This window comes from Polypterus senegalus, chromosome 17 (genome assembly GCF_016835505.1).
Source record: "Polypterus senegalus isolate Bchr_013 chromosome 17, ASM1683550v1, whole genome shotgun sequence".
Lineage (NCBI taxonomy): Eukaryota > Metazoa > Chordata > Cladistia > Polypteriformes > Polypteridae > Polypterus > Polypterus senegalus.
The window spans coordinates 88,933,228-88,947,432 of NC_053170.1; the positions used below are offsets into that span (position 1 = coordinate 88,933,228).

Genomic DNA, 14,205 nt, shown 5'->3' on the forward strand with positions numbered 1-14,205 from the left:
ATCATAATTTGACTTCTTTTATTTTGCAACACTGATCTCCATTGTTTTGTAAATGTTTACTGTCACAGTTCTAATTGTGAAATTTGCTGTATAAAAAAGCTTCCCCGTTGACTCAGTGGCACACCGCTTACCACTGCTGCCACACTGCACCCAGAGAGCTCTGGGATCAAATCCCATCCCATGCACCATTTGGGTAGAGTTTGCAAGTTCTCTCCCAGTATACGTGGGCACTCCGACCTCCTGGCACATCCCATAGGTAAGGTAAGGTTCCGTAAACTGGCCTGGTGAGCCTTGTAATGATCATTTATTCCAAAGAAAGACAGTGCCTGCCTTGTGACCACATGCTGCTGGCATTGGGTCTTCCCTTTGCCATGGCCATTAGTCAGAGTAAGGTGGTACAAATGTACTTTAAAATCTACTCGCTTGTGCTTCAATACACGTCTTAGCTCAAAATATCCCTCCAATAAGAAAAGCTATCAAAATGAGGTGCAGAGCCTGGTGCAAATCACAATTTCCCTTCCTCATTATAATTAACAGAATAATTCCAAAGAGGACACCTATATTGTGATGTATCCGTTTTTGCGCAGTTGCAAATGCAAGAATGCTGAAGTCTGTATTTGTTTCATGAGGTAAGGTTCAGCTTGCCCCCCTGAAATGTCTATCACGACCCATTAAGCCAAAATGAAAAGAAACAAAACAGTAATTGAAGAAGTGTGCCAAGGTCACCGTGACCCAATTCTCAGCACAAAGGGTCCAACAATAACAATGAACAATACATAAAAATGCTTCTAATACAGCAGAACATGCATGATCAAAATGCAAAGAAATGTGAATGAAAATAAATCTCTCTCAAAACAAAAGGAAGAGCCCCTTAAGCAACTTTAAGGACATAAAGAATCCATTCTTTCTGTTGGATATATAGTTTCAAACACAGCTCATCTGTTCCCTAGAGGAAGTAAAAAAATGCAGAAGGATCCTTTTTTGCTATTATGTGAAACAGCAGACCATTGCTATGCGTTACCACTAAAAACAAACAGTCTAGGACAGTCTGAACTAGTTTTAAGACAATGTGACACAAACAGCATTCAAAATACTGTACAGCGCAGGCCTGCTGGACAAATCATGAAGCGGTGGAAAGGCCTACACCTCATCTCAGTAAAGCAGACAATTAGTGCTGGATAGCCATTTAGTATCCCAAGCCAACAAACCTTAGTATTTTAATTAATAATTATTGAACAGAATAAAGACAGTAAATCACAAGGAAACAAAACCTTTTTTTTTTTTGTATAATCAAACTAGCTGTGTAAGCCTGTGCTGTAAAAAGCCTGGGGTGCTAGAAACTATTGAAATCGTCAGAAAAGAAAAACTGAAGTGTAGAAATGTCATGTAATTGAAAGGAGCTACTCTGGGCGCCTCTCTGCTAGGAGGTTTCATGTTGCAGATGTGCTCGCCTCACTTCTGTATTAGCCGCTAAGTGACTGTCTTTCTTCGGAGGTTTCGTTTTGCTGACGTGCTGGCCTTGCTTGTGTAACTTCAGAGGCGGAGCCCTTACCCCGACTCCACCTCCCGCTTACGGTCACTAATCAAGAAAAGGGTTAGAATGACAACCTGCAGCCACTGGGGCCCTCCAGGATCGGAATTGGGGACCCTTGTCATAGACGTTTGCCTTTCTGTTTGTTTATTATATTCAACTATCTCAAAAAAAAAAAATATATATATATATATATATATATATATATATATATAATAAAATCTATACTAATAAAAGGCAAAGCCCTCACTCACTCACTCACTGACTCATCACTAATTCTCCAACTTCCCGTGTAGGTAGAAGGCTGAAATTTGGCAGGCTCATTACTTACAGCTTACTTACAAAAGTTAAGCGGGTTTCATTTTGAAATTCTATGCGTAACAGTCATAACTGGAACCTATTTTCGTCCATATACTGTAATAGACTGCAGCTCGATGGCCGTGGGGGGCGGAGCTGCGTGTCACATCATCACGCCTCCCACGTAATTGAGTGCCTGTCCATATAAGGTAAATATTCGTGGGTCAAGGACTGTGCTTAGATATTCATAAGTAAAAATATCTGAATCACAAACTGATGTTAATTATATTTTGTCCATGAATACTTATTAAATAATTCCAAATAGTCTGCCCGCTTCCTTTCATAGCTTTTCCGATGGTTGTGCTGCTTCCATGCATGTATTTTCGTATTTAAAGCATTTAACCAATCACATTTCAGCCATCATTTGTTGCCAGGCAGATAGGACTTTACAATCCATTGTGCAGGCACTCTAAAACAGAATAAATGTCAATTAACTTGTTGCTTCAACCAATCAGATTTTGAGTCAGTACGGCTCTAGCAGGCGTACGGTGACGTCACCGTATTCAGACCCATTGATTGGATAGAAGCCGCATGTTCGATTTTCAGCATTAGCTTCGATGGCGATAGAAAGGGACTTTTTCATGGACCTGAGGTGCACTTATAATCCGTACGACAGAGTGATTGAACTATTTTTGAGGAAAGAGAGGAGGATGGATTTTGTTTACAAATAATCTGAATTTTTGGCGAGTAAAACGTTGCGATTCTATCTGGGATGCAGCAGCTCTTTATACTGTATTTCTGAATATTAAGATGGTTTTTATAACCATAAATTAGTTTTTGAGGGGTGGGTTGATTCAGACGGTGCAGTACTGAAGGCCTGCGTGCGAGATGCACGGTCCGTCAATGGACCAGATGATACGTAAATTTAATGAACATTACAACCCGAAAATAAACAAAACTGTAGAGAGGCCCATGAATAAATGAACGGTGTATTTTATATATATATATATATATATATATATATATATATATATATATATATATATATATATATATATATATATATATATATATATATATATATATATATATATATATATATATATATATATATATATACACACACACACACATATATATATATCTATATCTATATAATTACCAGCAAACTACTCCAGAACCTTGATCCTTATGGAAAGTTTATGATATATACTGGTGATTTCTTACGGCAATGCAATCATCAAATGAAGTGACAGGAGTGAAACAAATAAAATCAACAAAATCTGCCGAGTGTCAAACAGATCACGGAGGCCGTTTGCTTGAAGAACACCATAACAGGAAGTGGAAGAAGAAACGCAACACCATCTGCTGAACATCAAGTGTGGGATACAGAAAGCAAGAATGACAAAGACAGAGAAATGCATGCAATGGTCGCATGCATGTTCAGAATTCAGAAGGAGGTGCGAGACCTTAGGTGTGTAAACAAAACGGCAAAGAGTTTACAGTCATGTATTTCTAGCCTTTTGGTGCCCTGGTACATTCTGGAAATTCAAAAATTTGAAATAGCTGGAACCTCGGTAAACTGGCCTGCTCTCGTGGGTTTCTTAAAGCAAAATATTCAGCAATCAAAATGACATGGCAGAAAGAACACCACCAGAGCAACATTTCCTGATCTTCAAGCAAATAGAGGCCAATGACATGATGAAGAATACCATAATAGAAAGAAGAGTAGTGCCTTCTTACCGAGTGTTAAGTCATGAACACAGAATGCAGGAACAACAAAGACAGAAAAATGCATTAGCATCAAGCCTATCACAGAAGATGCAAGAATGAATAAAAGAAAGAATTGCAAGCCAACAAACGAGAACTGCTAGGAAAGTTAGATCACCAACATGATCAGTAAGATGATGTATTTTTTAACATGGTGGAACCAAAAAAAATGTGTTGTCAAAATAGAAAAATCACCTGCTTTATAGATAAACCACCTTAATTTTAGAAGCAAAGGTCAATGTGCTTCTCTAAATTCATAGAGGACATCAGTCTTTTACACGACAAGATGTCTAAACCAACATTAAGAGGAGCAGAATATAAAACATCCTAATCCATTGGTGAAATCAATCTACCATTCAGTTTTAACTAGCAATGTGTTTAAACAATCATACGGCCATACTTTGTCTGATAAATATCAGATATAAACATGCAAGTATTCATTTTTAATTTGGCATTTAAGTGTCATTGCTTTGCTCAAGCAATTTGTAACTTCTGTATCATTCTGCCATATCCTGCATTATTCCATTTATTGCCAATCCCACTGGTACAGAAACGTGCTATTTAATTTAATTCAATTTAAAGAATTTTAAGGCTTGTTGGTGGAAAAGCAACTTTACCTGGAAATGCAGATATGTAATTGGAGTATGCGGGGAAAACATGGATGTGAGAATGAAGTGAGGAACACATTAAACCACAGCAGATAAATCTCTCTCATCTGAAGACTCAAACCCAAGCGTTTATTTGCTAATTGACATTGAAAAAATGTTTTTCTCCCTTTTTGCAGATGCATGCCGATACATCCCTTCCTTCACTCCTGCTCAGGATTCACTCTGGACCCTCGGCAAAAAACTTCAGATTAAGAACGTTTTTACAATAAAAGGATGAAACCTCACTACAGCTCGTCCGGCTATTTTATAAAGTTATGTGCCACCAATCAGGTCTATTTATTAGATCTCTGCCTTTACTTCTCATTTAAATGATATTCTAACTTTTTAGAATCATTTGTTTTATGGTTCAGCTTTTCTGTTCTCAAGGCGTTTTTCCACAGCCACTACTACAATCACCCAATCTTCGCAACATGATGTGAATTTCCCCTTGGGTTTAATAAAGTATCTATCTATCTATCTATAAAGTGATCACTGATCATTTTTCTATTCAAAATGTTGTGGCATTACAGGAAACACAGACAGACACCGATGTGTTAAGAAATGTTAATATTATCAAATAACCTCCTCATTGTATTTCCTGCAGATCTTTACAAGAAACACATCACAGTAGTCAGCATCAAAGACCTGTTCTAACCTACTGCTACACATTTCACTTCTTTTGACCACAGACATGTGTATCCGTGTGTGTTCAGTCACAGAAAGTCAAAATCAAATAAACAGGCCAACTAAACCTACATTTGAACGAGCTTCTCATATTCTCCAAGCACAGAATGAGGGGTTAATCTTTAACCTCACCATTAACCATGCTAGAGTGCTGCCTTACAGAATCACACTGGCTTTCCATGCTGTTCATCCTCCCTGCCTCCATTCCTATACTGCTTTATCGGATTCACAGATGTTTTAGTTCTGATTTTGTTTTTAAGCACACAACTCATTTTCTTCTGTTCTCATTGTTTGCTGAAGGACAGTAGTAATTCCGTTGCATGTACACAATCAGTAGTACTATAAAATACTGTACAATAAAACATTAGTCAGGGACATCCATAAAAAACAAAATAACACATAGTATAACAGTTTGTAGCTCATTGCTTGTAAAATATCCACCAGCTCCATCTCCAGTAATCCCCTTTACATCCATAACATAAAATGAATAAGTACACTAGCACCATAAAACTAAAATAATCTATAAAACCTACCTTTTCTGCTAATGGAAAGGTACAAACCTTGAAAAGAAAGAAAGAAAGAAAGAAAGAAAGAAAGAAAGAAAGGGTGCAAATGGTGCCTTTAATAAGATATTACATGGCAAGTTATAGCTTAAAGAAAGAAAGAAAGAAAGAAAGAAAGGCATATGGTGCCTTTAATAAGATATTACATGGCAAGTTACAATTGAAAAGAAAGAAAGGGTGCATATGGTGCCTTTAATAAAATATTACATGGCAAGTTACTAGAAAGAAAGAAAAGAAAGAATTCCTAAAAACTCAAAATACAACAATGTGGATATGAATCCATCACATTCTAATATACATTACAAAGGAAGTGCCACACTACCGAAAATAAACCCTGTGATATACCCCACTCTGTGTATGCCACCCACTTTTCTTGATGAGTGCATCATGCTGAACCTGAACAAACTAATTGGATGAAAGCCTTGCCATGAACCAAAGGAACTAAACGATACATCGGATTCTCAAAACTCATTATATGCAAAAAGAACTATGAAATGCATTTCTTACAATACAAGTTACCCAATTGTGGAAAATGCTGCAATACCTTAACCATCAATATTAGAGAAGCAATTTTTGAAATAGTACTAAGAATTGAATTCTAATTGAGGAGTAATTCTTAATATGCCAAGTTGGGTGACAAAGGTAAATCAAATTAACAGTCTGGTGCAAAATCTCAATGGTCCTAAAAACTCGATTATATGCAACAGTATTAGTTGACCCTAACCTTTACCATCGGTCTTGAAACAGAATATATCAATCTTCATTCACTGTGAAGACTGAGGAGCTGCTGCTATGTTAACTGTGAAAAAATGTGTGCCTCTCTAGTCATAAAACAGTCAATGCTGCAGGAACACAGCATATGGGCAGTGATGAGCTGGCACTCTGTTCAGATTGATTTCCTGCATTGAATTCAGCTCCCCACAATCCTAAACTGAATTAGGTGGGTCTGAGCAGGTATTGATATTTGTATAACTCGTATGAATAAAGTATTTTGAGAACATTTGTTCTGTTTAATATTTTAACTTTAATTCCTCCCTTCTCATTCTATTTAATAAACCATTGCAATCAAAAATCTAAAAATGATAAACAAGGTTTTGTTTTTTTTTTTAAAAGTACAACATTCCCTGTTCCCACCAATCAGCTTCACTATTCCTGGTATGAATAAAGCAGTTTTGTTTAATTTTCTATTAATATACTACTAGTACGATAACTAATTAGTTGTGACTCCCTCCTGAATTGCTAAAGACATAAACTAGACCAGATGGCCCCCATGTGTAACAAATTACAGTAAATGAGTATACCATGAATGTGACTGGAAAAAAAAATGTTTTGTGCGGAAGGAAGTGCACCACACAGTGGACAATTACAGGAAGGCTCGAAAGCAAGTTCAGGTAAGTATTTTACTAGACACACCTTTAAACCAACATTACTTCCACGTCATTTATGCAAATGAAGAAAGCTCAACAATCTTATAGGACGTTAACCTGATGGGAATAGCAAAAGGCCAAATAATGGGTTCCTGCATTGTTTATTTTGTTTTGTTTTTTTCCTATATTGCCATAGATAGGGCAGGTGTGGCCTCTGCCTTGCACCATATGCTGCCAGGAAAAGCACTAGCCTCCCACAACCCAGAACTGTCAGTAATATGGCTAAAAACAGACCTGGTTTAAAATGATCCTAATTACTCATCCACTAATTTATGAGTCTGTCTCAGCTACCATGGGTAATTTAAAGGAATACTCCACTTGGAAATGGATCGTTTTTTCATGTTCCTTATCCTATGACGTTTATAGTAATGGCTGGGAAAAAATTTAATCTCATGTTTTTATGGAGAACACAGAGAAAGTAGGTTTCAATGGGGTCTAAAACTGGACAAATCGTAAACAATATCAAACAACCTATGAAAAATGTCTATTTCCTCGTCACATAGTCCATGTGTCCGATATCCCCTTGCATGCTCACAACGTCACCAAAACATTTATTTTGGCTGAAATACTGTTAAATAAACCACTTCTGGGAAAATCCCCTTTTCCTAGTAGACCAAAACCATGAATCAATAAACAGAGCCTGGAGACGGACATCAACAGACTTGGCCCTCAAGAGACAGATGTCGGTATGCTTGGTAAGAGCAAGCGATTGTAGGGACCACCGGTGTCCTGCATTAAGGACCAGTGGAGCGCAGCCCCATCAGATGTCATGTAAAATAAATATTATTTCATCACATGCCCACTTTGACGTTGTACAGATTGTGACTTAAGAAAAGATGCCTTTTTGTGTTAATGAGGCACCATTAATGAAATAAAATTTTGCAACTATTTTTCTTGAGATTAGAATACATTTCCCTTTTGCTGTTCTGTTCACGGCCTCCATTATGGGTGGAGCTGCGACAACCCAACAAGCACCAAGTGCCAAGATTATATTCTGCTTATTATCCTACTTATCCTTTAGCAATTCTATGGTTTTGAAAGTTAAGTTCTGTCATGGATTGTGACAACAGACAGATGCTCACTTGCATCATGCAGTTCTCTTATTCCTAAATGATATTTACTTTTCGCCCATTACAATCTGTGTTATTTTAAAAGGCCTACAGAGCGAAACTCCCAGTGAGGCGCAGAACGAAGAAAACAGCGCATAAGAGTTTCGTTGCACTTTGTACAATCTATCTGTAAATACATGGGGAGAACATGCAGGCAGGAATGACAACTCTGTGCTATCTACAGAAACGAGCATAAAATGAGTCCCATGAGCAACAGGCATCAGCATCGAGGGCCGGGGGACAAAGGCGTAGACCACAGACACAGCATATCACTTTGTTTAAAGGCTCCATTAGTCGTACCTTGACTACTAGTACAGTCTGCGTGTTTGGTAGGAAACTGAAATTGTGATCCTGATGCGAGGCTGCAATTAGGAGCGTTGGGGGAGTGTGGCATACGGGTTGCCTCTGACCCTGGGTGACCGGAGTAACCCGGATGCATGTGTCACCGCATGGTGGAAGCGGCCGCTGAAATAAATAAGCTTTCATAAATAAATCAATTCACACCAGGGCATCAACATTACGTGTCAATAGCAGCGTTTGGGGGTCTCTGAAAGGTGAACTCACACTCCTCAGGCCCTGAAAGATGCCATGGAGGAAGACTGGTGTTTAAGCAGAGTGCACAGTCTCCCTTTGAAATGGATGAATGTCAACAACCATGATTTTGTTTTTGCTTTTTTTAACTTCTTAAAAACCAACATGGATGTACAAGTAATATTTTCCTGTAAAGCGACTTACACCTGGCTTAGACAAAAATGTTTTACAAGAGCCCCATGATGCACTGTTGTGAGGTCAGTCTGATATCACAAAGGTGTAGCAGTCATGCACAAAACTGTCATGCCTGTGTACTCGAAACTGTGGAATGGTCTGCCTGCTTCTACAAGAGATGCCCCTTCGGTCTCAGCCATTAAATCCCAGCTGAAGACTCACTACTGCAGTTTAGCACACCCTGACTAGAGCTGCTGATTTACTGTACAGACTGCATATCTCTGTTGTTAGTCATTAGCACTAAAACATAAGTAACATGATAGTTAGAATTGGATACTAACCCTCACCTATTCCGTTTCTCTTCTCAGTACTCAAATGTGGCACTTGGTGCCACGGCCCACCTGCCAAGTTGTTGTGTGCCTAAGGTAAAGTCATCCCTGATGGAGGATCGCAGGAATCATGGGAAAGAGGGGTCCTTTCATCAGATTGGCTGGCCCAGCACTGTTTCAGCCGTGGAATGGCCAAATGGGGGAGGCAGCTTGATGGATGAGGTCTCCAGGATTATAAACAAATCCAAATCATATTATGTGATGTCATCTACTGTTAAATTCTGCTACGTACTACCTAAAAATGTTTATTTTTTATACTGTATTGAGGATTTGTTCTGTTCTGTGTATTGTATTGTATTGTATTGTCCCCCTTCTTTTTGACACCCACTGCACGCCCAACCTACCTGGAAAGGGGTCTCTCTTTGAACTGCCTTTCCCGAGGTTTCTTCCATTTTTTCCCTACTGGGGTTTTTTTTGGGAGTTGTTTCTTGTCTTCTTAGAGAGTCAAGGCTTGGGGGCTGTCAAGAGGCAGGGTCTGTTAAAGCCCATTGCGGCACTCCTTGTGTGATTTTGGGCTATACAAAAATAAATTGTATTGTATTGTAAGGTCATTGGCAAGCACGCATTTAAAAAAAATTTAAACTTGCAGTATTTTCATTTGAGGGGGACATTAGCTGACCATGATGAGAACATTATACTACTGGTTATATAACAATGATCATGCAGTGCAGCATTATGCATGCAAATTAGCTATGTGCTGAAGCTAGACCTAAAACAAGACTTAAGAGTAAGAGAGAGAGAAGAAAAACACATTCAACCCTGTGAACCACTAATAATATTATTAACAAATGATGTATTCATGTTTACAAAGTGTCTCTATGTTCTTCAATGAAGGAAAATGCGAAAAGCATCTGCACAGAGATTAGAAACAAAAAAGTGGTGCCACAACTTCATACAATGGAATGAGCTGGTCTTCATGCCACAACTTCATTGCAAGGCTAAATTGTGTCCCAAGACTGGAACTCTGAGTGCTAGAATCTACACTCACCTAAAGGATTATTAGGACCACCATACTAATATGGTGTTTGACCCCCTTTCGCCTTCAGAACTGCCTTAATTCTACATGGCATTGATTCAACAAGGTGCTGAAAGCATTCTTTAGAAATGTTGGCCCATATTGATAGGATAGCATCTTGCAGTTGATGGAGATTTGTGGGATGCACATCCAGGGCATGAAGCTCCCGTTCCACCACATCCCAAAGATGCTCTATTGGGTTGAGATCTGGTGACTGTGGGGGCCATTTTAGTACAGTGAACTCATTGTCATGTTCAAGAAACCAATTTGAAATGATTCGAGCTTTGTGACATGGTGCATTATCCTGCTGGAAGTAGCCATCAGAGGATGGGTACATGGTGGTCATGAAGGGATGGACATGGTCAGAAACAATGCTCAGGTAGCCCGTGGCATTTAAACGATGCCCAATTGGCACTAAGGGGCCTAAAGTGTGCCAAGAAAACATCCCCCACACCATTACACCACCACCACCAGCCTGCACAGTGGTAACAAGGCATGATGGATCCATGTTCTCATTCTGTTTACGCCAAATTCTGACTCTACCATTTGAATGTCTCAACAGAAATCGAGACTCATCAGACCAGGCAACATTTTTCCAGTCTTCAACTGTCCAATTTTGGTGAGCTCGTGCAAATTGTAGCCTCTTTTTCCTATTTGTAGTGGAGATGAGTGGTACCCGGTGGGGTCTTCTGCTGTTGTAGCCCATCCGCCTCAAGGTTGTGCGTGTTGTGGCTTCACAAATGCTTTGCTGCATACCTCGGTTGTAACGAGTGGTTATTTCAGTCAAAGTTGCTCTTCTATCAGCTTGAATCAGTCGGCCCATTCTCCTCTGACCTCTAGCATCAACAAGGCATTTTCACCCACAGGACTGCCGCATACTGGATGTTTTTCCCTTTTCACACCATTCTTTGTAAACCCTAGAAATGGTTGTGCGTGAAAATCCCAGTAACTGAGCAGATTGTGAAATACTCAGACCGGCCCGTCTGGCACCAACAACCATGCCACGCTCAAAATTGCTTAAATCACCTTTCTTTTCCATTCTGACATTCAGTTTGGAGTTGAGTAGATTGTCTTGACCAGGACCACACCCCTAAATGCATTGAAGCAACTGCCATGTGATTGGTTGATTAGATAATTGCATTAATGAGAAATTGAACAAGTGTTCCCAATAATCCTTTAGGTGAGTGTATATTTGGTAATTTTCTATTATTGTGACGTAAATCGGTGGGGCAGGTTTTGAATTATTAGACTGGCCTACCCCAACCACAAATACTAACCTTAAAGTTAGCATAGTTACCTATAGGTCCCTAATGTCAATGCCCGCTTTGGGTGTCTAATCTTAAAAACGATAATACGATTTGCGTCACGATAATAGAAAAGTACCTCTATACTTTTTACTTCTTGCTAATTTGTGACTATTTATTGTGTTTTGTTTCTGTCCAAAAGGCAGGGGTTAGCACTGATGCCTCACAGCTCTGATCACATTTTGGACAACAATAATCAGTACAACATAGCTGGCAGACCCTTGCCTAGGCATCTTGGATAATTAAAACCCCATGGCACCATTATAGGACACACAAAACTAGATCAGTTCCTCCTCCCCATTGATCTTATTGCATTTTTGTGGAGTTCAGCAAATTTCTCAAAACAGTTCCGTGACTTCACCAAACTCATGGAAAAGCAAACTTCACAGGGTTCACTCGACACTACTAGACGACAGCAAGCAGGGACGCATATTATCAGTTATGGAAGTGAATGTTGACATTACAGAAGTCTGCACAAGTAAAGGAAAATTCTGCTATGGCCCCACCAGAATTTTCAAGCCAAAAAACGCCACTAGCAGGGACAAACAGAGGTGTAGCGACAGGACAGGCAAGGTAGATAATTGCTTGGGGCCCCAAGAAGGCATCCATTTATATCGGCAATCACTGCACAACAAATCTGCAGTAACACAGCATAACACTGATGCACTACAAGGATTCATCCAGAAGCCCTCCAACCCCACCTGTATTGTGAGATTGTGTGTGCCGAATGTTACTTCATTAAACGTAATCAGTGCAGTTTTCAAAAATTACGGAAAAAAAAAAAAAAAACAAGATGATGGGCAGTGGCGAGTACTGTAGTAGAGAATCTGTAACGTTGATTCAATTATTTATGGTCCGAGTGAGTAGAAACTGAAATGAGGAGTTGGGTTGTTGAGTCGAAAGCAGAGGCACTGGAATATCCGACACACTCCAAATGAACAGACGGAGTGCAATACAGCAGCAGAGGAGAATACCTGATAAGCTACCCATAGCACAAAAATAATCACATTCTTCAGTAAAACAAAAATTACAGCTGGAATGAAAGCCGACATCCAACTAAGAGACGATATCAACAGCTCAAACTTTGTAATAAAACGGTAATAAAAAAAACTGATCAACTTTGGTCTTCACCTCTCAAAAACATACGAGTTTACTGCGTCAGGAAAAAGCACGCTTTGGAGGAGCACATAGTATTAGGACCCTGACAGCAATTAGGCAAACTGATAACTGGGTTCACTCGGTTAGTTTACACAATGGCGCCATTTCAGCTGCTGGACCGCTACAGAAATTTAATTGTATTACTCACATGTAAATTAGCAATCACAGAAGGTGAGTTAGCTGCTCTAGAGAGGAATGAAGGTCACTAGGAACAAGACAGAATAGATGTGTGAAAATGAGAGAGTGGTGAGGATGTAGGGAGTAGAGTTAGCCAAGGTGAAGGAGTTTAAAATACTTGGGATCAACAGTACAGAGTAACGGGGATTGTGGAAGAGAGGTGAAGAAGAGAGTATAGGAAGGGTGGAAAAGAGTGTCAGGAGTGATTTGTGACAGGCGGGTATCAGCAAGAGTGAAAGGGAAGGTCTACAAGACGGTGGTGAGACCAGCTGTGTTATATGGGTTGGAGACGGTGGCACAGGAGACAGAGCTGGAGGTGGCAGAGCTAAAGATACTAAGATTTGCATTGGGTGTGATGAGGATGGACAGGATTAGAAATGAGGACATTAGAGGGTCAGCTCTGGTTGGACGGTTGGGAGACAAAGTCAGCCAGGCGGGATTGAGGGGAATACTGGGAGAAGGATGTTAAGGATAGAGCTGCAAGGTAAAAGAAAATGAGGAAGGCCTATGTGAAGGTTTATGGATGTGGTGAGAGAGGACATGCAGGATGGGGGTGTGACAGAGCAAGATGCAGAGGACAGGAAGATATGGAGATGATCTGCTGCGGCAACTAATAACGGGAGCAGCCGTAAAAAGAAGCAGCAGCAAAGTGTGCTCACTTGCTTGGCAAGGCGCGCTGACATTTGGAACCCGGTAAGAACGGCGCCGTCTGCTTCCCTCGATGGCGGGCGCGTGTAACGCGGCGTCCCCGCGAGCGCTCGAGCGGCATTGACGGTTTGGCGCGTGGAATTTTGCGTTTTCACCCTTCAGCATCTCGTGAAGCTTCTTTAATAACATTAATAATCACAAAACACAACCCATTTGCACCACATGTCAACTGCCAGGCAAAAAAGTCAAATCAAGACTTTACTAGAACATCGATGCACGTGAGTCTCTGCTCATTCAGGCTTGGTTCCAAATCCCCGAACTCTCGGGTGCTCAGGCTTACCTGCTGCTGCGCTCCCTCATGCGACAAGCTCTGTCAATCATGCGGCTGACAAGCGCTGCGACGGCCACTGAGGTGCCAGAGGACAGCCACCTCCAACACTGTACGGGCGCCGCCATGACTACCCGGCTTGACGCGACTTTTTGAATTAACTTTATCAACACAAAGAGGCGACCACATGTGAGTGTGCGTGAAGGAGGAGGGCGGGGCGGAGCGGAGCGGGCGGGGCGAAGCGGAGCGCTTAAAGGTGCAATGGAAAGAACTGCTGTTTATTCTTTACTTTTCTTTACTTATAACTTCGTATTTTTATAAAAAAAACACCATTTATTCAAGCATAGAGTGCCAATGGGTATTTAGCAAAAATATAACCTTGTCGAGGTTTGAGATTCTCTAATGCAGTGTTTCTTAAAGTTTTTGGGGCTGTGAACCCCTATATAAAAAGTT

At 40.2% G+C, this 14,205-nt stretch overlaps 1 protein-coding gene across 4 annotated transcripts in view; it reads right to left on the minus strand.

Annotated features, from left to right (window-relative positions):
• Positions 1-13,908, minus strand: part of LOC120517345 (CDP-diacylglycerol--glycerol-3-phosphate 3-phosphatidyltransferase, mitochondrial) — a 95,244-nt gene extending 81,336 nt beyond the window's left edge. For 3 of the 4 annotated variants that reach the window (XM_039739590.1, XM_039739589.1, XM_039739591.1), the window contains exon 1: positions 13,765-13,908. In XM_039739590.1, the coding sequence (XP_039595524.1) occupies positions 13,765-13,880 (116 nt within the window). In that variant the 5' untranslated portion in view covers positions 13,881-13,908. Of the gene's footprint in view, positions 1-9,466; positions 9,503-13,764 lie in introns of those variants that run through there. The other variant, XM_039739592.1, reaches the window with a different exon arrangement.
• Between the last annotated feature and the right edge of the window lie 297 nt (positions 13,909-14,205).